Below are 24,753 nucleotides of genomic sequence, written 5' to 3'. Positions count from 1 at the left end.
TATTAAAAGTAATGGAAGGCATTAAAATAATATGGCAGATGGCCTGGGCTGGCTGATTGCAAAAATTGAAAAAGGATGAGCTAACCACCCTGCAACCCTATAAAATCTCAAGCTGGAAAGACAAGATTAAAGGGACACACACAGCTAACGATATATACGAAGGTGAACAAACAGCAAAGAAACAGTGAGAAAGAGTTCAAATGGAGGGAGGGTGGAGACCTGGAAGAGAGGGCCATATGCCCAAACTTAGATCGTGTGATAACCCCCCCCCCCCCCTCCCCCTCATGAATAAAACTTAAAACATCATCAGCCATTGAGGTGTTGTCTCCCAACATGATTGGCAGCATGGTGGGAAAGTTAAAAGTCTGCCACAGAGTGGCTAAAATTGGACAGTCCATCAAGATGTGTATGACAGTCATTTGGGAGCCATAGCGACACCGAGGTGTGACCTTGCGATGGAGGAGGTGACCATGTGTTGGCCAATTTTGGCTGATGTGGAGCTGGCAAAGGACAACAGAGGCCCTGCGAGTGGCTCATATGGATGGTCTCCTTTATAACATGTAGTTTAGTTGGTGTACTGAGGGTGGCCATTCAGTATCCCAGATCATAAAAACTTTATAGCGGAGAACCAATTGCAGATTAGTCTCTGGCAGGCCGATATCCAAAGTTGGTTTACCAGTAGCTTTTTTTGGGCAGGCTGTCAGCAAGCTCATTGCCCAGGATCCTAACATGTACTGCAGTCCAAATGAAGGTCACTGAATATCCACTGTGGCCGAGGGCATAAACAGACTGCTGGATAGTCATTACCAAAGGATGGCAAGGGAAGCATTGGTCCAGAGCTTGGAGGTTGCTTAAGGAGTCACTATAGATGACTAAGGACTCACTGACACAGCAGCGAATATGCTCAAGAGCGCGATAGAAGGCTAATAACTCTGCAGGGAAAATACTGCAGCCTTCTGGCAAGGAGCACTGTTCAGTATACCAAACATGAGCCAAGCAAAGTTAACAAGAGTGTTGACCATTGATCCATTGGTGTAGACTATTTCTGAGCCCTGGAACTCCCTAATAATAGCGAAAAATTGCCAGTGGAGGGACTCAGGTGGAATTCGGCCTTTTGGGCCTTGCGATAGGTGCAGATGAATTGTGGCCAATGCATGGACAATGGAGGGGTACGTAAGTGGACGCTCAGGAAAGATGGTTGAGGGAAAGCATTGAGTTCAGTAAGAAGTAACTAGACACGAACTGCAAGGGGATTCCCTGTTCTGGGCTGCCATTGCGGAAGATTTATCGCCATGTTAGGAAAAGGAGACAGTAATTTGGATGGCAAGATGTACTATGAATGTGGGCAGTATAATTTGCAAGCAGTCAAGCAGTAGTTGCAGCACTGGCTTCCATGGGGAGGCTGTTCAATGGGCTTCCTCAGAAATATCCCAACGCAAGGCGAACTGCACAGTGGCTCAGCAGACGCAGCACGGAGAGTGATGCTGAACCATACACCAGGCTCCCATAGTGAATGTGGGACTGTATGAGGGCTTCGCACAGCTGCCGCAGAGTAGGGCAATCAGCAACCCAGTCCATGTGGCTCAGGCATCGAAAAACATTAAGATGCCAGCAGCACTTTTCCTTAAGCTGACGAAGATTGGAAGCCAAGTTGAGTGGGCATAGAAGACTAGTCCCAAAAAGCAGAAAGTCTTCACTACATAAAGTAGTTGATCATCAAGGTAAAGTTCTGGATGGAGGTGGACAGTACGATGATGACAGAAGTGCAGGACACAAATCTTGGTGGCCAAAGACAAAGCCATGAGTGAGGGGCCCATGACTGCACCTTATGCATGGCTTCCTGTGGCCAGTGTTCAGCCACACCAATAGAAGAGGAGCAGAACGAAATACAAAAGCCATCTGCCTATAGAATGGGATATACTGAGGACCCTACTGCTAGGGCAAAAGCATTAATGGCAGTTAAAAAGGGTGTGACACACAGGGTAGAGACATGCAGGACCCCATTCTCTTGTATATGCGGGAAGGACCAATTCAAACCCTGAAAGCGCGGGGTGACGAGAAGATCAGTATAGAAATCGGGAATGGACCTGGAGATCCCACTCATGCAGAATAGTGAGGATTTGGTTTCCCCAAGTGGTATCATAGGCTATCGTCTGGTCAAAAATTATGGCAATAAGGTGGTGTCACTGAGAAGAGGCCAATCGAATGGCAGGCTCCAGGTGGACCAAGTTGCTGATAGTGGAGTGCCCTCGGCGAAAACTGCCCTGGGACGGAGCCAGAGGGCCCCAATACTCAAGGTGCCAACACAACCACTGGCTCACCATATGTCCAAGCAGCTTGCATGGGATGTTGATGAGGCTTATAGGATGATAAGCATTCACATATAGCAGGATCTTACAGGGTTTTAGCACTGGAACGATGATACTTTCCCCGCCAGTGGGAATGGAATTTGCCATTGTTCCAGATGCGGTTGAAGATGGCAAGGAGGTGGTGCTGGTGATCCACTGACAGATGTTCAATCATTTGGGAATGGATGAGGTCTGAGCCTGTGGATGTGCAGGACAGTCGGCAAGGCAGAGAGAAATTCCAACTCACTGAAGGAAGCACTATATGGCTCAGGGTGGCATGCAGCAAAAGATATGTGGTGGTGTTCCACCCGCTGTTTGAGAAGACGAAAGGCAGGGCAGAAATTCTCAGATGCAGAGATGCTAGCAAGATGCTCTGCAATTACGTCTGGATCGGCAGATACAGCTCCATGTGTGGAAATTCCAGGTACACCTGAAGGGGACTGATAGGCATAAATTAGTTGGAGCTTTACCTCAATCCAGGTAGGAGAGGTTTGTGACCCAATGGTGAAGACATGTCATTCCCAACACTCCTGTTTCCGTTGTTTGACGAATAGGCAGACCTGGGCACGGAGCCGTTTGAAAGCAAAGAGGTTCCCCAGAGACGGGTGGTGCTTATGACATTGGAGGGCCCGCCTACGGTATCTAATGGATGCAGCAATGTCATGCAACCACCAAGGCAATGACCTCTGCCGAGGACAACTTAGGAACAAGGGATTGCCAATACAGCTGCAGCAAGAATGGTAATAGCATTTGTGACGATCACCTGATCGATGTTACCATTTAACAGTGGTAGCGAAGGTGCAAGTGTCCCAGTCAGCCTTGGTAAGATCCTATCTGGGCAAGTGTCCGGAGGAGTGACTCTGGGGTAAGGACAGGAACAGTGCAAGGTGATTACTACCACACAAGTCATCATTAGCTCTTCAGTGTATAGATGGGAGAAGGCCAGGACTACAACGCGAGAGATCAATGGAAGGGTATGTGCCATGTGACATACCAAAATGAGTGGGGGCACCTGTATTTAGGAGGCAAAGGTTGAATTGAGTTAGTAGTCCTCGACATCTTTACCACAACCAGTAACCTTGGTTCCAGCCCACAAAGGATTATGGGCATTAAAATCAACAAGAAGCAGAAAAGGTGGGGGAACTGTGAAATCAATGCACCCAATACATGGGGTGGCACTTCACCATATGGAGGGAGGTAGATGTTACAGATTTCCTGCATCGACCTCACCCTGACAGCCAGAGCTTCTAAAGGTGTATGAATGGGTACATGTTCACTATACACAGAGGTAAGGACATAGATACAAACTTCTCCTGACAATCTGCCACAGACAGGAGAGTTTTTGTAATACCGCTGAAACCCATGAAGGGTGGGGTCTTATTGGGGCTTGCATTGCAGGAAACCAAGTTTCCTGAACGGTTACGCAAAAAGCAGGTGTAACACTTAAGATTTGTCGTAACTCAGTGAGGTGGGAGAAAAAACTGCCGCAGTTCCACTGGAGGATGATGCTTTCCGTAATAAGGAAAGTGTTAAGTGACCAAGGAGGCAGTTTGTGCACCAGCATCACCTGCTGTCACTGGTTGAGTATTTGTATCAATTTCCATTCTAGAGGGGGGGGGGGGGGGCATGCCATCAGCGAGATCCAGGTCCTTGAGGGATGCTAAAACCTCCACCTCATTCTCCGATGCAGAACGGGTAGGGAGTGGTGGTGGTGGTGGTGGTGGTGTTGGGGCCACTGGAGGGCCCCATTTCTTAGCAGTCTACTACTTCGTCCGCTTGCACTCTCGCTTCTCTTTAGGGGCTTGCAAGGAAGGTCTTCTCTAAAGTTGCTACAGGCCCACAGGAAGATCATGAAGAAGTTCATCCAGCAGCTTGTTGCTCCTTCAGCCACTGGAGAGTGTCCACTTTGGCATTAGGGGGAACCTTGGAAGGAAGAGTCCCAAGGGACACCATCCATGCGAGAGGAGCCAGAGGAGGCTGTGGCCTCTTCGGCTCTGGGGAGAGTACCAATGTCCCTAGTGTTTCGAGAGGGGGAGGGGGGGTTATTGCTCCCAAAGTAGGTGCTTTCGGGGCAATAAAAGAAGAGGTGCCCGCAACCACCAAGGAGGCGGATGTATCTGGGCAGCCTGGGGGCCCACTGTACTAGGCAGAGGTGTCTGAACTAGTCACACGTGAGGGTGATCTTGATGTAGCTGGAGCACATGTAGATGTCAAGCAAATAGGATGCAACCATTCAAAATGACTTCTAGTCTCTTGGTAAATTAGCCAGGCCAAGGTCTTTTACTCCATGATTTTCCATTCCTTTTGGAGTACTGCGCAGTCTGGTGAGCAGGACGAGTGGAGTGCTCTCCACAGTTGACACAAGTGGTAGGAGGCACACATGGAGTATTGGGATGCAGCAGACATCACAATCTCGACATGGGGTGCCGGAATGGCAGCAGGAAGACATGTGCCTGATTTTCCAGCACTTGAAGCACCGCATAGGGGGAGGGATGTATGGCTTTATGTCACAGCAGTATACCACCACCACCTTGACATTTTTGGGCAATGAATCACCCCCAAAGGCCAAGATGAATCCACCGGTAGCAGCCCTATTGTCTTTGGTCCCCTATAGATGTGCTGGATGATGTGGACACCCCCCCTGCTGTTCAAAATTGGTGCCGAGCTCATTGTCAGATTGCAAGAGAAGGTCGAAATGGAAAATAATCATGTGGACCATATTGAGACTTTTGTGAGGGGTGACAGAAACAGGAATATGACACTGATGGTCACTGGTGAGCAACACCCTGGTCTGGGCGTCTGAATGAGGAGTGCCCCATTTCTCATTCTTGACAGTGCAGCCACTTCCCCAAACTTGTCTTCCACGTATTTGACAAAAAATTGAAGCTTTAGAGCCAGAAAGGAGTCCCCATTCATTCTCCTGCAGACTAAATACTTTGGCAAATAAGGCTCTCTCTTTTCCATAGTTCTACATTCCTCCAATGGTGTGGTTAGGGAGGGGATCGATTTGGGGCCATATTTTTCAGCAATTAATTCGACTTTTCCTTTTTTTGGGGACTGCTGGGGCCATTCGGTCCCCACCAAAAGATCACTTGTTCACTTCAATGCGGGTCATCTGCCCTGTGCCACCCACACCAACCAGTGGCTCTCCCCACAGGTGCTACACAGCCACAGCAAGCCCACCTGGTGTGATTGTCATTGCCAGGAGTCCCGTTGCCCCAAGAAGACTGGCATCTAGTCTTTGGCACACTTGGGGAGTTTGCAGCTCAGACATTAGCAAAGCGATCCCAGTGTTGTCAAGGGGCTACCACCAAATGGGTCATGAAGGGACCCACTACACAGGACTGTCTACTGTGTTTTTGGATGCCAAGAAATCGAATATTGTCATGGAGGCAAAAAAGGGCAGCAGACTATGGAAGCAGATGATGCACCCTGTAAGGCGTCCTTGTTCAGATAACTGGATTGCAGGTGGAATTGCAGATCTGGGACAATATGAGGTGCTGAAGGTCTAATTGCACATTGGATATGTGGCGTACCACATACGGCATCCTTCCCCAAATGGCCAGCACTTTGGATAATTTAGAAAGATGTGTAGGTCAAACCCAAGAAAGGGGACCATAACTGATTAGGCCGAAAAGTGGAAGACTCCTTTTAGTTGTCTCTTATGACAGACAGGAATACCTTGGGCCTATACTAACTCCCAGACCTGCAGGGGGACTGTTTGTATGTAGTGTTATTCATGTGACCATGAGATAAAGTTTTCTAAATGTTCGCAGATCATGTAACTGAGGTGGGTCTTAGGTACTAGTCCTGTACTGGTTCAGTGGAATGTGAGAAACCATCTAAAAACCACAACATGGCTCGGTGGCACACTAACCCTTGTCATTAATCCACCAGGCAGATATGATACAGGGCTGGCACACCACCTTGTCCTGGATATGGCTCTTTAACACACGTGGCTATCCAGTAGAATTGATGGATTATTATAATGTGCAATGTATTTAAATATCTATCCGGCATGACTAGTAACTGTTTCTTATGTAGAGCATTAATTTTAATTTTGTTCCCAGCATCTGCTATCTGGAGTCATGCTGCTTAAAGATTTAGCTGAATTTCTTGAATCCACTGTCCTCCTGTCTTCTTTCTAAAATTTCTCATTATAAGTTTTTAAATCCCATTTCCTTGCGGTTGCAAGATTTGAAAAAAATGAGACGTCTTTTCTTCTTTATTGTTCCGGTGAATGGGTCAATCTCATGATCGTTTATTGGGAAGGGTTCTCCAACTATTTTTTTTTTTTATTCATGTAAGTTTTATGACTCCTCTTTCAGTTTTGAGAAGCTAATCAGCTCTTCTTAAGCATTTTAGTTGGAACAACATTTTGAAAGCATATGTGGCTTCAGAGAGAGTTATTTTTCTAATGCTGGGTCTTAGTGTTTACTGACAAGCATTTCTTATTATACAATGACCAGTTTATAAATTTAGTTTATTCATTTTGTTGGATGTATTTACCCGTGTTCCTTTAACACTTAAGTTCTGCTTGTTGATTTCTACAAGATATTGAACTGTAGAACTATTAATTTTTTGACTGTTTATTGTGACTTTACTTACACACAGGGATTTCATGATCTCAGTTTCTGAAAGGATACTTGTAATCCTATTTTTAAGGTGATTGTTTTTATACTGGTGATTAAAATAAAGGTAGATTATAATAATGGCATGCAAGTAAACACTATTTTGTCAGCTTACTCTTCTATAGCGATAATTACTAGTAATAAAATAACTTGTACTGACTCTGTTCATTTGTACACAGACTTACCCCAGAGGCTGTTTGGAAATGAGTGTAGTGATACCCTCTGCAATATCCAACTGATCAGGATCTGGAGAAGCATATATGCATGTGAAACCAAGATTTATTATTTCCTCTGTGTCAGCTGTTATCACACTATTTGGTTCCATTAACAAATACTCAAATAACTTGTAAGGTAACTTAAGATTGTCTGAGCTAACATCAACAAGATATTCTCCTAACAACTTCATCTTCATCCCTTCTGACTGCTTCTCACAACGTTCCAGGAATGGTAGTAGGAGATGCTTAATGTCATTCACAAATGTTTCTTCAGAGGTCTAAAATGTAAGAGATTTACACATTAATAAAATAGCATAATTACAAAAGGTATTTTTGTTATAAACAGGTACAAGACAAAAACTGCTAAAAAGGAACTATTTAATGTATACATAAAAATTTTGCTGCAAATACAGCACACTGAGCATGTATCAGGTTATTCAATCTCTCAAATTGTACAACTTATTTCTTAAGCATATTAAGAAAGACCAAAAATTGATTATTGTTTCATCATAGGAATACTAGCACATGACAAAAATTGACGTTTGTTACAAGTCATGTGAAAATGTGGAGTTGGGTGATGGTATGGGTCATATGAATAGACCGCTTGCACTGCAAGGTGCTTCAGTTCTGTTTGAATGTTTTTATTATTATTATTATTATTATTATTATTATTGTTTTAAGGAAAGAAAAAACAGCCCATATGCACAACAGAAGTGTTAGGTATGGAAATGGGAAGTACAGCATGCAAAAATGGGAAGAGAGGATTGGGGGGGGGGGGGGGAGGCTGGGGGTGGGGGGACAAAGGGACCCTTCATGAAAATGACAGGAGGAAGGGTGAAAAGGGGCAGAAAATAAAAGAGACAAGAAGGAAAAATTTGGATGGGACATGTTAATAAGGCAATGGATGTTTGAGGGAATATAACAGGGACATACAGTTCAATAAATTGCAAAAACATCAAAACAATGAGCAATTTAACAAGGAAAAAGTACAATTTGATAAAGATAAGACGAAATTAAAGATATTTGGAGATTCTGTCATTTAATAAAATAAGTGTGGCTTACTAGCAGTAAAGAAACTATTAATTTATTTTCTTTTTTCCTTCCTTTTTTTATAATGAAATTGTTGTTTAACTTTCAATAATGTTTACACATCAACAATTTGAAAAGTGCATTGGGCCTCCCCTCTGCTCATTGCAGTTAATTTTCAAAAATCACATTCGATCATTACTGGTATTATTACTACCACCTATATCAAAGCATGATAAAAACTTGTTATAAAAAGCAAATGTAATTTTGTATAAAAGTGGATTAAAGTTCAGACTTTCACATAAAAACAAAATTGTTGTGAAAAGTCAGTTTTCTCTATTGTTATTTCCAAATGGTGCTTACTTAAAAAAAGCACGCCTCATATATACGGAGATGCGAAGAAGAGATCCAGGTGGTAACGGTACGGTGACGTTGAGTGACAATGAAGAAATGGTTTGTGGCTTGGATAGGATGGACCAGGCTGCAGGCAATGGCACACAGGTGTTGGTCAAGAAGAGCAAGGACCCTTTCCATAGGAGCACAGTACCCAGGTACAGTGGGGCAGCCTGGATGGTTCAATTTTTGGAGTTTGCATATTTGGGCAGGGTTACGACTATCCTCAGTGGTCACCTGAGTGAGGGTTTCTGCTGTCTACCTGACTCTTCCACTTCCAAGCTCAGCCACTGTGTTCTCATCCCTGAAGTCTAGTGTAACCTGCAATGCTCATTCAAATTCTTAGACCACTCCTTGAACCTCTTCCCCCACATCAATTCCCCCCTCATTCTGCAGTGTTGGTACAATGTTGTCAGCCAGATCACAGTAATTGCACAGGGGTATGTGTTTGCATATTTTGTATCAGTTAGCTCTGAAGGATGACATCACCCAAAAGCTTTGAAAATTTTACTATCTTGTCTAAGTCCCAGTAACCCAATAATCACCTTAAACTGTTTATCCTTTTATACACACTGAGTGACCAAAAAAAAGTGAAGCACCCACAAGACATGGTCAGCTGTCAACGTAACTTTGTGCACATACACACCATCGCAAGGTACATAAATGAAGGAGTTGCCATTCTCAGCAGCTGGTAGAATGGCCACCAGAGTACATTAGTGTTGTCTGTGTTAGCATTGTTGCAAGGCCTGGTAAGACTTCTTTTAACAATGCAGCACCCTTTGACCATCAACTGCAGAGTCTGCAAGTAATGATTCAAGGGGTCGCATTGTTAAAAATTGTCTACAGAATACCACTTACTGTATGCTGGCCCCTTAGAAGATTGTACAAGAGGTGGGATTCTTCCTACACATTGGTAAGAAGGCCTGAAGATAGCATAGTGTAATGCCTAAACTGGTAGTAACAGTACAATAAAATTGGAAATATTGACAGCTGAACTTGTTTTCGATTTGACATTTTGTGCTGAACATCTGAGGTCCAGCAACCATCTCATACTTAGATGGACTTACAGAAACTTCGTTCATGGCATGGTCATGGCTACATCCAAACACAATACCTCCTTTCTGCCACACTATCATGTTGCCATGCTGACCGATTGTAACTGCTTTGGTATCAGGCTGTTATGTGGCCCTTCGTCACTAATGAAAAGTTAAGGCACTAAAGTCATGTGCAAGGAGCAGTCAGTTGTATGGAATCTGTCAACATGGAGACGTGATAATATGGCAGAGAGAAGCTACTACATCTGAATGTGCCCACGACCACACCACAAATGAAGTTGTCAGAGTTTTTGGTGTATTAACACGGACTGTTCAATGTGTCTATGAGGGATTGTGTACCACTCGGCCACAAACATGGCATAAGACCAGTGAAGGAACTGTTCTGACTGCATGGACTACTGAAAAGGCTCTCAGCTTTGCAGTGACAATTGTTTCCAAAACCCACAGGAATTGCTGCTGTCGGGGAATGCAGGTCCACCTAAACCAGTTTCCGAATAAACAATGCAAATGGAACTGCACTGGAATGGACATTTAAAGCTACCTTGAAAAATGCCATTTCTCACAGCATCAAATAAAGCTCTGAATGTTCAAAGGACCAGACAACACAGAAACTGGACAATAGCTGACAGAGGCATATAGTGAGGTCCAACGAGTTGTGATTTTGCCTCTTTTCAAATGAAACAAGGCGTCGAGTGAACCAACAGGCCAACTAAGCGTTTAACCCACAGGGTGTGGAGGTTACATGTAGTTTACATCAGAGATGGTCTGTAGTGACTTTGGAGGTGTTTATTTGTATCACAATTTTGGCATACTCATTCAGGTTTCCATGAACTAGGATGTTCATTTCAAATTTCTCAGTCACCCTTTCTACATCTACATCGATAATCCGCAAGCCACCGTACGATGTGTGGCGGAGGGTACCCTGTACCACTACTTGTCATATCCTTTCTTGTTCCACTTGCAAATGGAGTGATGGAAAAACAACTGTCTGTGTGGCACTGTATGAGCTGTAATTTCTTGTCTCTTACCTTCATGGTCCCAACACATAATGTATGTTAGCATCAGAGGGTTCGGTTGGCAGTCAGCTTCAAATGACTGTTCTCTCATTTTTCACAACAGTGTTTTTTTTTAAAAAAAAAAAAGAAAGTCACCTTCAATCCAGGTACTCCCATTTCAGTTCCCGAAGAATCACCATGAAACTTATGTGTTGTTCGAATGTTCCAGTAACAAATCTAGCAGCCTGTCTCTGAATTGCCTCAATGTCTTCCTTCAATTTCACATGGTACGGATCCCAAATACTCAAGCAGTACTAAAGAACAGGTCATCCTATATGTGGTCTTTTTTACAGGTGAACCACTCTTTCCTAAAATTCTCCCAATAAACCATGTCGACCATTTGCCTTCCCAACCACAGTTTTCACATGCTCGTTCCACCTCATATTGCTTTGCAACATTATGACCAGATATTTAAACAACTTGAATGTGTCACGCTGCACACTAGTAATACTGTATCTGAACTTTACAGGCTTATTCTTTCTACTCATGTGCATTAACTTACATTTTTCCACATTTAGGGCTAGCTGCCATTCATCACACCGACTGGAAATTTTGTCCAAATCGTCTTGTATCTTCCAGTCTCGCAACTTTGACACCTTACTGTACACTACAGCATCATCAGCAAACAACTGTAGATTGCTGCATACCCTGTTTGCCAAATCATTTATGTATATAGAGAACGACAGTGATCCTATCACACTTACCTGGGGGCACTCCTGGCGGTACCCCTATCCCTGATGAACACCCGCCGTCCAGGACAGCATACTGGGTTCTATTCTTTAAGAAGTCTTCTAGCCACTCATGTATCTGTATGAACTTACTCCATATGCTAGTACCTTCCTCAATAGCCTGCAATGAGGCACCGTGCCTTTCCGGAAATCTAGAAATAGGGATTGTGCCTGTTGCCCTTCACTGACTGATCACAGTATATCGTGTGAGAAAAGGGCAAGCTGAATTTCACATGAACAATGCTTTCTAAAATGATGGTGATTCATGGACATAAGTTACTCAGTTTTATTATATTCAAACTGAGAATATGTTCAAGGATTCTGCAGCAAACATAAGTTAGAGATATTGGTCTAATTATGTGGGTCCATTCTTTTATTCTTCTTATACACTGGAGTCACCTGCACTTTTTTCCAGTTGCTTCGGACTTTGTGCTGGGTGAGTCATGATAAATGCAAGCTAGGTAAGGGGCCAATGCCATAGAATACTCTTTGTAAAATCGAACTGGGATTCTCGCATAGATCTTTTCGCAGACGCATGAATCTCTACTAATCTCCCCTTGTTTTCATTTGTACATTCCCTTTTGAACTGACAGTGCAATCGCCTCTGCTTCCTCAGCATCCACCGAATGTCGTTATTAACCATGGGGCGTCTTTTATCCACTTACTAGTCAAATAATTCTCCAGACCACAATTTACAATCTACTCAAACTTTGCCCATAATTTTTCTACATCCATCATACTGGAACTATGTAACGGCAATTCACTGTCAAAACGAGATGCTAATAACAGCTTATCTATCTAGCAGAAACACTCTGCTAGCCATCTCAACATATTTATTAACTTCCATAAACATAGTTGCTATAATGAGATCATGATCGCTAATCCCCATTTCTATAATGACATTTTCGATAAGATCCATCCTACTTGTAGCTACAAGGTCTAAGATATTTCCATTGTCTGTGGGCTGCCAAACTAGCTGCTCAGGACAAAGTCCAGAAAATTTGTTCAAAAGTATCACACATGACTGTCTGTCTGTAGCCCCTGCAATGAATCCACAGACATCCCAGTCTACGATCGGCAGGAAGCCTCCCACTAGTATTGCATGATCTGTGTATTATGCGCTATTGACCAGTGACTTTCTGTGAATAACTCTAGAACTGCCACAGCAGAATCAGGTGGCTGGTGAAAGCATCAAACAATTAACTTGGTCTCACCTACACCTGTTACATGCGATCAGATGATTTCAATGTCACACTCAACTTCGGCCTCAATTGTCAACTGCAATGAACACACCCCCTACTATGCCCTCTAAACTGTCTTTCCGATGTACACTCCAAGACCTGCTAAATATCTCAGAGCTTTCCATTTCAGGTTTCAATCAGCTCTCAATCCCAAAAATAATTGAGCACAGGAACTTTCCTGGAGGGCAGTAAATATGGGAACTTTATTATGAATACTTACACAGTTTACTGATAAAATTGTGAAAGTCAAAGTGTCTTTATTCTGAACACTATCTGACTTCCCTTGCTGCAATTGATTGGAGAGTGTTGATCTGAGCACCTCAAACTACTTCCTAGCCTAAAAAAAAAAACTCACCGTGCGAGGTGGCGCAGTGGTTAGCACACTGGACTCTCATTCGGGAGGACGATGGTTCAATCCCGTCTCCAGCCATCCTGATTTAGGTTTTCCGTGATTTCCCTAAATCATTTCAGGCAAATGCTGGGATGGTTCCTTTGAAAGGGCATGGCCGATTTCCTTCCCAATCCTTCCCTAACCCGAGCTTGCGCTCCGTCTCTAATGACCTCGTTGTCGACGGGACGTTAAACACTAACCACCACCACCACCACCACCACCACCACCACCACCACCACCTAAAAAACTCAACAAGTACTCTGCTAGTTTCATCCTTCGTGTTGTGCACTCCTGACTTATCAAGGGAAGTCCTACAAATTCCAACATGATAATGCAGGTCTAGAAATCTGCAGCCAAGACTGTCATAGAGTCGACGAAGCCTTTGGTTGAGACCCTCCACTTGGCTCCAAAACAAAGGGTGACGATCAACTTTGGGAATGATGCTATATTAGTGTGATGTCTCCCAGGAGAGCCTAATTTATTTATCTAGTGTGCTTGTAAGATTTCTTCTGGACTTCCTGTGTAATATTAATGTTTTTTCCATGGTCTCTGAAGTATTTGTGTTACTGGAGCTGTCATCAAATACTGAATGCACATCATCATCGAATCTTTTCACTGATTTGAAATGGTAGATCATTACGCAATCTTACGAAATACCTCTAACATTAATGATGAAAACTGCAGCTCGCAATTACATCAAATCCCCTAATGTAATTGCCACACAGCTCGAAGTTTCAAAATTAGCAGTCAGTTGGCAGTATAACATCTAATTTTCATTGTTGGAAAACCATTTACATGGACTTATTTCACACTCTTCTTTTTCCCACAGTTGCAACTTCAAGTCAATTTAGCTGTGTCCCTGGGAAAATGTTCACAAAGCACAGAACAACTGTTGCACACTTTTAAGAACGTAGCCACTAGGGTAGTTACCAATGATGGCCAGGATACAAAAAGGGCATTAGAGACACTGAAAAGGAGGGATGGTCAAAGACATTTGAAAATTAATACCATGAAAGCCTCTGTTTGTACCAGCTTTGACTGCTCCATAGTACAGATACATCAAACATAAGATTTATATACACTCCTAGAAATTGAAATAAGAACACCGTGAATTCATTGTCCCAGGAAGGGGAAACTTTATTGACACATTCCTGGGGTCAGATACATCAAATGATCACACTGACAGAACCACAGGCACATAGGCACAGGCAACAGAGCATGCACAATGTCAGCACTAGTACAGTGTATATCCACCTTTCGCAGCAATGCAGGCTGCTATTCTCCCATGGAGACGATCGTAGAGATGCTGGATGTAGTCCTGTGGAATAGCTTGCCATGCCATTTCCACCTGGCGCCTCAGTTGAACCAGCGTTCGTGCTGGACGTGCAGACCGCGTGAGACGACGCTTCATCCAGTCCCAAACATGCTCAATGGGGGACAGATCCGAAGAACTTGCTGGCCAGGGTAGTTGACTTACACCTTCTAGAGCACGTTGGGTGGCACAGGATACATGCGGACGTGCATTGTCCTGTTGGAACAGCAAGTTCCCTTCCCGGTCTAGGAATGGTAGAACGATGGGTTCGATGATGGTTTGGATGTACCGTGCACTATTCAGTGTCCCCTCGACGATCACCAGACGTGTACGGCCAGTGTAGGAGATCGCTCCCCACACCATGATGCCGGGTGTTGCCCCTGTGTGCCTTGGTTGTATGCAGTCCTGATTGTGGCGCTCACCTGAACGGCGCCAAACACGCATACGACCATCATTGGCACCAAGGCAGAAGCGACTCTCATCGCTGAAGACGACACGTCTCCATTCACGCCTGTCGCGACACCACTGGAGGCGGGCTGCACGATGTTGGTGCGTGAGCGGAAGACGACCTAAAGGTGTGCGGGACCGTAGCCCAGCTTCATGGAGATGGTTGCGAATGGTACTCGCCGATACCCCAGGAGCAACAGTGTCCCTAATTTGCTGGGAAGTGGCGGTGCGGTCCCCTACGGCACTGTGTAGGATTCTACGATCTTGGCGTGCATCCGTGCGTCGCTGCGGTCCGGTCCCAGGTCGATGGGCACGTGCACCTTCCGCCGACCACTAGCGACAATATCGATGTACTGTGGAGACCTCACGCCCCACGTGTTGAGCAATTCGGCGGTACGTCCACCCGGCCTCCCGCATGCCCACTATACGCCCTCGCTCAAAGTCCGTCAACTGCACATACAGTTCACGTCCACACTGTCGCGGCATGCTACCAGTGTTAAAGACTGCGATGGGGCTCCGTATGCCACGGCAAACTGGCTGACACTGACGGCGGCGGTGCACAAATGCTGCGCAGCTAGCGCCATTCGACGGCCAACACCGCGGTTCCTGGTGTGTCCGCTGTGCCGTGCGTGTGATCATTGCTTGTACAGCCCTCTGGCAGTGTCCAGAGCAATTATGGTGGGTCTGACACACCGGTGTCAATGTGTTCTTTTTTCCATTTCCAGGAGTGTATAAGCTGTTCTATCGTACTTTTAGCTTTTGTGGCTCAAATTAACCAACTCCTCCATCTCCCTTACACTACATTCACTCCAACTTTATTGAAGCTGAAAGTGATGTGCAGTTCAGAGAAAATTAAGTAGCCATCTATAATTTTTATTCTTATTATTTCCTAGAACGTGACAGTTTCAATCAAATACTTACTTTTATCACAGTTTTCAGGGTCTTCAAAATACCTTATAAACCTCTCTTAATGTAAAAAATAAAATGTGTGTAATTTAACCTGGCAACAATAAACAGATGATTTCATTAAATTTGTTTACTTTCACTTCACTGAAAGGAGAATTGAGGGAATATATGCTCAAACTGTCTTACAGGATTCAAAATTTTTACCTGTCATCCATACATTAAACCATTGTAAGTTAGGGTATGGAACGGAAAGCAACACGTTACCCTAAAAGAAGACGTGTGCCAGCCCAAGCAAGCCCATCTCAGATGGATTGGTTCGCATAGGCCAACTGATCTTGTTCAACCCCAGCTAGCTTGCTGAGCTCTGCTTTACCAGGCTGGTCCAGCAGCCTAATAATGGCAGACATATCATGGAGCAGGCTGACTCACCACCTGACTTGCTACTCTACAGAGTCCACACCATCTGTCATATCCAGGTGGGCTAATCATAACGTACGCACTGCCTCAAAATGTCACTGATTTTGACAAAATTAAGAAGAAATACAAGTTACTGATCAACAAAAATTAAGTGTTTCCTCAATCTGTTGTAGTTCTTCTTGGGGAAAAAGATATCGCAATTCAATGAATATTTCATTTCATTGTCATCTCTAAGCAAAGCATTTGTACCTACTGCAATATGTGACTGTCTGGTAAACATAGCTGTTAAGTGCATCCAACTTAACTATTGGAAAAATAAAACACTAACTGCTGTAGGCGCTGTGAAAGATGGTGCGATTTTGGGTAGCAGAAAACACACAAATACCTCGGATCTGTGAGATGAAACTACTAATTAGTTCGCAGTGGTAGCAGAGTTCTCCAATGATCAATCCAGGAAATTGATGAACATTGTACACTTTGAGCCACAGAGAAAGCAGTACGTCTGCAGAGCTTTAATTCATGTTAGATGAAACTTGAACTGTGTACGCAGTGCCACTGAATGAGTAACCTTCACAGCCCTTTTAGTGGATATTGTTTAATCTGATATGGACATAATCTAGTGAGTGCTTCCGTAATCACCAATTGGTTATGTATGAATGCTGTGAACATGCTTCTATCTCGAATAAAATAAATGGAACCTACTCAACCTATCTTAATGTGTGAACTTTTAGATAGTGGGAGGAAAAAAGTACAATGATCCAGGAAGAGAACATGTCTGCAGCAGTAAGGAGACACTACCCCTATGTCACTCAACACCTTGTCTTGGACTAAGAACATTTGTTAGCTTCAGACTGTCACCACTGCTAATGAGACAGATTCTGAGGAATATTTACCCAACTTATATCGGCTCAAGTTCAGTGTTAGAATTAGCTAAGGATGTCTCAGCTTTGAGTAGTGCCTGGAGTAGAGTTCGTTACTATGAATCCATCTGACCGATTGCTTTCTTGAAATGCACACCAAGTTCCATTCTTTGAAATACTTTCAGCTTATAGTCGAGACACTGTCTGAGCTACTTTCTCTTACTGATTGTGTCGACTGAGGTAAGAGCACCTGTTTTCTGCAAGGTGTCATCCTAACTCTCTCTCAGGACATGAAATTAATCCCTAGGCATTACAATAACAAGTAACTTAAATTGGAACCACCACTTAGAAAATGTTGTTGGGTAGGCAAACTAAAGACTGTTCTGTTGGCACAAAATTTCGAAGATGCAACAAATCTATTACAGAGAGTTCCTACACTAGACTTGTCAGTCATCTTCTAGAGTACTGCTGTGTTATAAGAGATCCTTACTGGATAGGACTGTAAGGACACTGAAAAAGTGCAAAGAAGGGCAGCTCATTTTGTATTGTTGCTAAATAGGGGAAAGAGTGTAACGGACACAACAAGCAAGTGGGTAGTGTCAGCCATTAAAACAGAGAGATCTTTTGTTACAGTGAGTCATTTTCAGGAAATCTCAATTACTAACTTCCATCTGCAAATTCCAAAATAATTTGTTGCCTCCCACCTACACATAGAGAAGCGACCATCATAATAAAATAAGAGAAGTCAGAGCTCACACCCAAAAATTGTGATGTTCATTTTTCCCACGTGCTATATGAGAGTGGAATGGTCAAGAAATAATCTGAAAGTGTTTGATTCTATGAGCTCCCTGCCAAAAAAAGTGTGAATTGCCGAATAATCATGTTGATGTAGTGACTCAGCAGCATGTAATTTCAGTTCTGCCACACTTGAAGTTTCAGAAAAAAGGAGAACATGAAAGTGTGCAGAAATGGGTTGACATTCTGCTTATATGCTATTATTTGAAAATGATCTCACATAAATTGTTTACTGTAATAACTGCACAGCTTTGTTTCATGTAACTACTTGATGAACAATTCTTTTCCATGCTGAATCTGATGCAGGGAGCTTCTTGAGACAGTTACCTACACAAATACTTTGTCATAGCTATTCTTATAATGATGTAATTTTAATTTATTTCTTTAAATCTCTGCTACAGAAATGTAAAAGTTCACATGTGTGTGCTTACACTGTAGCAAAATAAGTTTTGCAGTCATAATTCACCTTTTACAGTTGAGAAGTTTACAAAAAACTTTATGCCTCTTTAAACATATGGATGACATGAGCACTTAAGATGGAGCATACAGAGTGCGTGTTTTGGCCTGGGCCTGGAGGCACCTCACAAGATGCAGGCTGACTGGACTGGAAACGCTGGAGGCATTGAGGCGAGACTGAAGTGGGCTGAAGAGGCAGCGAGCGGCCAGCCTGCCGGTATGGGACGGTTGAACCGTGGTGGGCCGTAGCAGGTAAGGAGTTTGCGGTGCATGGCTCTGCCTCCGAGCAGTTTGGGATACATGTGATACAACCAAGTAAAGCTCCACATCCCTGACAAATCCTAATATGGTGAGATTCTCTAAGTTCGCGCAGCTTGAGGCTGTTGCCAATGGGCACCACTGTGGGGAGTCGGACTTGGGTATCAAGGGGATGTCAACCTCGTCCCGTCTGTCCCCATATCAGTCTGCCGCTGTAGTTTCCCCAGTTGCTGCCCGCAGTGGGGCTGAGCCCTCGCCTGTGGTTGATTGGGAGGTCGTTCCAAGGCATGGCAGGCAGCGAAAGACATCCACGGAGGCTGATCAGAAAGCCTCCCCGGTGCGTCTGACAAACAAGTTTCAGGTACTGTCTCTGGCTGAGCCAGATGCAGCTGCTTGCCCTATTTCAGAGGATGATTCTCAGCCTTCAAGATCCAGGCAGTCGCAGAGGGTGGGCTTATTGGTAGTTGGGAGCTGCAGGTGGTGGCACATGTCGGCACCAATGACGTAGGTCGCTTTGGATCTGAGGAAATTCTCTCTGGATTCCAGTGGCTATCTGATTTGGTGAAGGCTGCCGGTCTTGCTTACGAGATGAAGGAAGAGCTCACCGCCTGCAGCATCGTTGACAGAACCAACTACGGACCTTTTGTGCAGAGCCGGGTGGAGGGTCTGTGCTGGGAAAGTCCCTGAGCTTCAAGTACTAATAGAAAGTACAGAAGCTGAAATCGGTATAGGTACAGAAAGCTGGTTAAAGCCTGAAATAAGTTCTGCAGAAATTTTTACGAAGTCTCAGACGGTGTTCAGGAAAGATAGATTAGGTAGAATTGGTGGTGGAGTGTTTGTGTCTGTCAGTAGTGGTTTATCTTGTAGTGAAGTCGAAGTAGATACTCCGTGCAAATTGGTATGTGTGGAGGTTATACTTAACAGCTGAACTAAGTTAATAATTGGCTGCTCCTACCGACCCCCAGACTCCGATGATATAGTTGCTGAACAGTTCAGAGAAAATGTGAGTCTCGTAACAAATAAATACCCCACTCATACGATTATAGTTGGTAGGGACTTCAACCTTCCCTCGATATGTTGGCAAAAATACTTGCTCAAGACCGTTGGTAGGCAGAAAACATCTTCCGAGATTGTCCTAAATGCTTTCTCCGAAAATTATTTTGAACAGTTAGTCCACGAACACACGCGAATTGTAAATGGTTGCAAAAACACACTTGGCCTCTTAGCCACAAACAATCCAGAGCTAATAGAGAGCATCATGACTGATACAGGGATTAGTGGTCACAAGGTCGTTGTAGCTAGGCTTAATACTGTTTCTTCCAAATCCACCAGAAACAAACGCAAAATAATTTTATTTAAAATGTGGATAAAGTGTCACTAGAAGCCTTCCTAAGAGACAATCTCCATTCCTTCCGAACTTACTATGCAAATGTACACAAGATGTGGCTCAAATTCAAAGATATAGTAGCAACAGCAATTGAGAGATTCATACCTCATAAATTGGTAAGAGATGGAACTGGTCCTCCATGGTACACAAAACAGGTCCAAACGCTGTTGCAGAGGCAACGGAAAAAGCGTGCGAAGTTCAGAAGAACGCGAAATCCCGAAGATTGGCTAAAATTTAAAGACACGGGAAATTTGGCACGTACTTCAATGTGAGATGCCTTTAATAGGTTCCACAACGAAACATTGTCTTGAAATTTGGTAGAAAATCCGAAGAAATTCTGGTTGTATGTAAAGTACACAAGCGGCAAGACGCAGTCAATACCTTCACTGAGCAGTGCCAATGGTACTGTTACCGACGACTGTGCCGCTAAAGTGGAGTTATTGAACACAGTTTTCTGAAATTCCTTCACCAGGGAAGATGAATGGAATATTCCAGAAGTTGAAACACGAACAGCTGCTAGCATGAGTTTCTTAGAAGCAGATACCTTAGGGGTTGCGAAGGAACTCAAATCGCTTGATACGGGCAAGTCTTCAGGTCCAGATTGTATACCAATTAGGTTCCTTTCAGATTACGCTGATACAATCGCTCCCTACTTAGCAATCATATACAACCGCTCGCTCACCTATAGATCTGAACCTACAGATTGGAAAATTACGCAGGTCGCACCAGTGTTTAAGAAGGGTAGTTGGAGTAATCCATCGAACTACAGACCTATATTATTGACATCAGTTTGCAGTAGGGTTTTGGAGCATATACTGTATTCAAACATTATGAATCACCTCGAAGGAAACGATCTATTGATACGTAATCAGCATGGTTTCAGAAAACATTGTTCTTGTGCAACACAGTTAGCTTTTTATTCGCATGCAGTAATGGCCGCTATCGACAGGGGATATCAAGTTGATTCCGTACTTCTAGATTTCCGGAAAGCTTTTGACACCATTCCTCTCAAGCAACTTCTAATCAAGCTGCGGGCCTATGGGGTATCGTCTCAGTTGTGCGACTGGATTCGTGATTTCATGTCAGGAAGGTCGCAGTTCGTAGTAATAGACGGCAAATCATCGAATAAAACTGAAGTGATATCAGGTATTCCCCAGGGAAGCGTCCTGGGACCTCTGCTGTTCCTGATCTATATAAATGACTTGGGTGACAATCTGAGCAGTTCTCTTAGGTTGTTCGCAGATGATGCTGTAATTTACCATCTAGTAAGGTCATCCAAAGACCAGTATTAGTTGCAAAGCGTTTTAGAAAAGATTGCTGTATGGTGTGGCAGGTGGCAGTTGACGCTAAATAACGAAAAGTGTGAGGTGATCCACATGAGTTCCAGAAGAAATCCATTGGAATTCGATTACTCAATAAATAGTACAATTCTCAAGGCTGTCAATTCAACTAAGTACCCGGTTGTTAAAATTACAAACAACTTCAGTTGGAAAGACCACATAGATAATATTGTAGGGAAGGTGAGCCAAATGTTGCGTTTCATTGGCAGGACACTTAGAAGATGCAACAAGTCCACTAAAGAGACAGCTTACACTACACTTGTTCGTCCTCTGTTAGAATATTGCTGCGCGGTATGGGATCCTTACCAGGTGGGATTGACAAAGGACATCAAAAGGGTGCAAAAAAGGGCAGCTCGTTTTGTATCATCACGTAATAGGGGAGAGAGTGTGGCAGATATGATACGAGAGTTGGGATGGAAGTCATTAAAGCAAAGACGTTTTTCGTCGCGGCGAGATCTATTTACGAAATTTCAGTCACCAACTTTCTCTTCCGAATGCGAAAATATTTTGTGAGCCCAACCAACATAGGTAGGAATGATCATCAAAATAAAATAATAGAAATCAGAGCTCGAACAGAAAGGTTTAGGTGTTCATTTTTCCCACGCGGTGTTCTGGAGTGGAATGGTAGGGAGATAGTATGATTGTGGTTCGATGAACCCTCCGCCAAGCACTTAAATGTGAATTGCAGAGTAATCATGTAGATGTAGATTTAGATATGGTACATGTTAACTTAAGTTTCACCTCTACACATGTTCATTTGATCAATACATTATTCAGCAACAAGCTGTTAGGTACTGGAGATAAGTCTAACTTTCTCACAATCGGAAAAGAGTAGCTAGGATTCATTCCTGATATTTGTATACTGTTCCACCATTACAACTCACAATGTTTATGAATGATGCGTATGGTTCTGTGTGTTTGCACAGATAATATGCGCCTGTTTCTGTAGCACCATAACTGCTCATTTGCAATTGCTCAGTTTCTGCAAGACAAACAGTTTCAAGAAACTATCTTGACAGCACAATAAATAGAAATATTTTACTTTTGGATTACTTGGAGAGCGGAGACTCTTGAAGAAGATCATAACAGTAGCACTGAATGTGCTTAGACAGTGTGATTTGAAACGATAAAAACATCACACAGTTTAAAAAGTAAACTTTCGTTTTGAAGCACGTGAACAGATTAATATATTATGGTGATACTTGCCTTAGACATCAGTAGTTTGGCCTTTTCAAAGTCAGATAAGCTTTTTAAGCTGGAAAGGTTGGCACTAACAAGGTTTATTTCATATACCAATGAATCTAAAGTCTTCAGGTCATGAAACAAGTCCTCTAAGCCCTTATGACATGAAAAAGAGAAAGAATACATCACCAGTTATTGTTTACTAATTTCAATATTTGCATTTTATCATTATAAACTTACTGGTTGGAAGGTATTACAATAATATAAACACTAAATCTACACTGTATATCAAAATTTTAATGAGAGCAATAATCTACACAAAGCTGAAAATAAATGAAAGAGTACAAGCCAGTTTGAGACATACAAATGAAAGCAGCAGCTGTGGAAGCATTGGTTTAGCGCATGTATGAGGCTTTTCAGACCCTAACCTCACACATGCTGAAGAATTGTTTTGGAATGCTTGAATATAAAGTTGCTGAAAGAAAAAAGTAAATGTCGCTGACATTTCATCTCCTCCTCATTGTTCTTCTTCATCTACTTCTCCTCCCCTATATTTGCTCTCTCTCTCTCTCTCTCTCTCTCTCTCTCTCTCTCTCTCTCTCTCTCTTATCTATACAGCCTTTCAAATTACCCACATGTTAAGTAACCAACCCACTTGTGTTTCTCCCTCAATTTTTAAGAATTTTTGTTTTTCAGAGATTTTTCATTGTTCAATCTTTCCCGGTGGTTATTCTACTTCAAACAATTCTGGACTTCCTTTTTACTTAGGTTTTATATTTTTAGTTTCTTGTACACTGATTCATTTATTATTCTATTCATTCCTATATAGTCTTTCACTCTTCTAAGCAATCTCATATTAAAAGAAAAAAATATAAAAAGTAGTGCAAGCAATATTTATACAACTAATTGAAAAGACGGATGGCATCACAAAAGATGCTGAAATCACATTATGGTTCACTGTCTATACATCAGTAGCCCTTCAGGTAAAGACGAAGATACAGCTAAACGAAAATGGTTGTTCAGCACTTGCAATAGCTGACCAAGTGCAATACAGGCACCATCATGAAAGAAATGTTTTACTGCAGCAAGTCTCCGCACTTGTATGGCGTAATGCGCCACTGCTGAATTTTTGTACATGGTGATGTTATTAGTCCTAGCACATAAGAGATCTGACTTGTTAACTATGTTTAACTTTTAACTGTTTGTCAATGCACTGAATTCATGTTGTTCCTGTTTAACAGGATACTTGAAAATGACAGCTCCAGATGGCATCAAATCTTTTAAAGAACTGATGCAGTATGTCTTCATTAGCTTTCTGGTCTAGCCATCTGATCTTCAGCATATTTTTAGCAACATAATCAAACACTTCTATTCTCTTCTAATCTGTACTGTTTACTGTACATGTTTTGCTTCTTACTGAGCGAGTTGTTTCAGATCAAGTGCCCTCCATGGTCAATCTGGCGTCAGTGGGCAGAGTATGCAACCAACTGACACACAGGCAGTCATGGAGCCAGGCTGTAGCTTACACAACCGTACATCTCAGATATATGGCCACAGGCAGGGGTGGGCAAATAGCTCTTGAACACTACAGAATAAAATGTAAATACTTGAGAGTTGACAGGTGTTCGAGGATGCCTATGCCCCGTGGAGGAGAGTTTAAGAGCCTGCAATAATGCTACATTTCAGACAAGTAATTTATTTTTGAAAATTATTCCAAAAACTTAAATTTATATTTGTTGTTACCATGCTTCGCTTTTGTAGAAAAGCTCTTCTGCTCTAACCAGTATGTATTTTATGTCCTATATCCTTTTCACTTCTACCATTGTCTATTGAGCTGTTAGTCGAAACACAAAAATCTGCTATATTCGCCATCTCATTTATTAATCTAATTCCTTCAGTACAGCCTTATGAAATCTGACTTTACTTCACTATACTTGTTTCACATTTATTGATCTTTTAAGTCCATTACTACATTTGACAGAAATGCAATGTGCCATATGTAAACACTGAATAACAGAATTGATGAGTTATATACTCTGGTGGGGAAAATACTCACTCAACAAGGTTGTTTCTAACATAAAGCTGTAAATTAGGAATCCTTATATATTCAAAAGAAAGTTAAAAAGATACTTCACTAGTATTTCTACAAATTATCTGAATATCTTGGTACAAGAAGTAGTAATTTATTGCAAAAAGGACTGAGTATTTAAAGATGTAGGTAAATATTTAAAATATACAATCGTAGTCAAGTATACAGGGTGTCCCAAAAAGAATGAACCAATTTTAAATAGAATTATTTATTACGGTGAA

At 42.7% G+C, this 24,753-nt stretch overlaps 1 protein-coding gene across 4 annotated transcripts in view; it reads right to left on the bottom strand.

Annotated features, from left to right (window-relative positions):
• LOC126272771 (NBAS subunit of NRZ tethering complex-like) overlaps window positions 1-24,753 on the bottom strand; it is a 410,576-nt gene that overhangs the window by 287,733 nt on the left and 98,090 nt on the right. For all 4 annotated transcript variants that reach the window (XM_049975911.1, XM_049975912.1, XM_049975914.1 and 1 more), the window contains 2 exons: window positions 22,468-22,599; window positions 7,165-7,472 (listed from right to left, as the gene is read on the bottom strand). In XM_049975911.1, coding sequence (XP_049831868.1) covers window positions 7,165-7,472; window positions 22,468-22,599 — 440 coding nt within the window. The remainder of the gene's footprint in view (window positions 1-7,164; window positions 7,473-22,467; window positions 22,600-24,753) is intronic.

This window comes from Schistocerca gregaria, chromosome 5 (assembly GCF_023897955.1).
Source record: "Schistocerca gregaria isolate iqSchGreg1 chromosome 5, iqSchGreg1.2, whole genome shotgun sequence".
NCBI classification, from domain to species: Eukaryota; Metazoa; Arthropoda; class Insecta; order Orthoptera; family Acrididae; genus Schistocerca; species Schistocerca gregaria.
The sequence above is the reverse complement of the archived record's forward strand: the minus strand, read 5'-3'. Positions and strand labels throughout refer to the sequence as shown.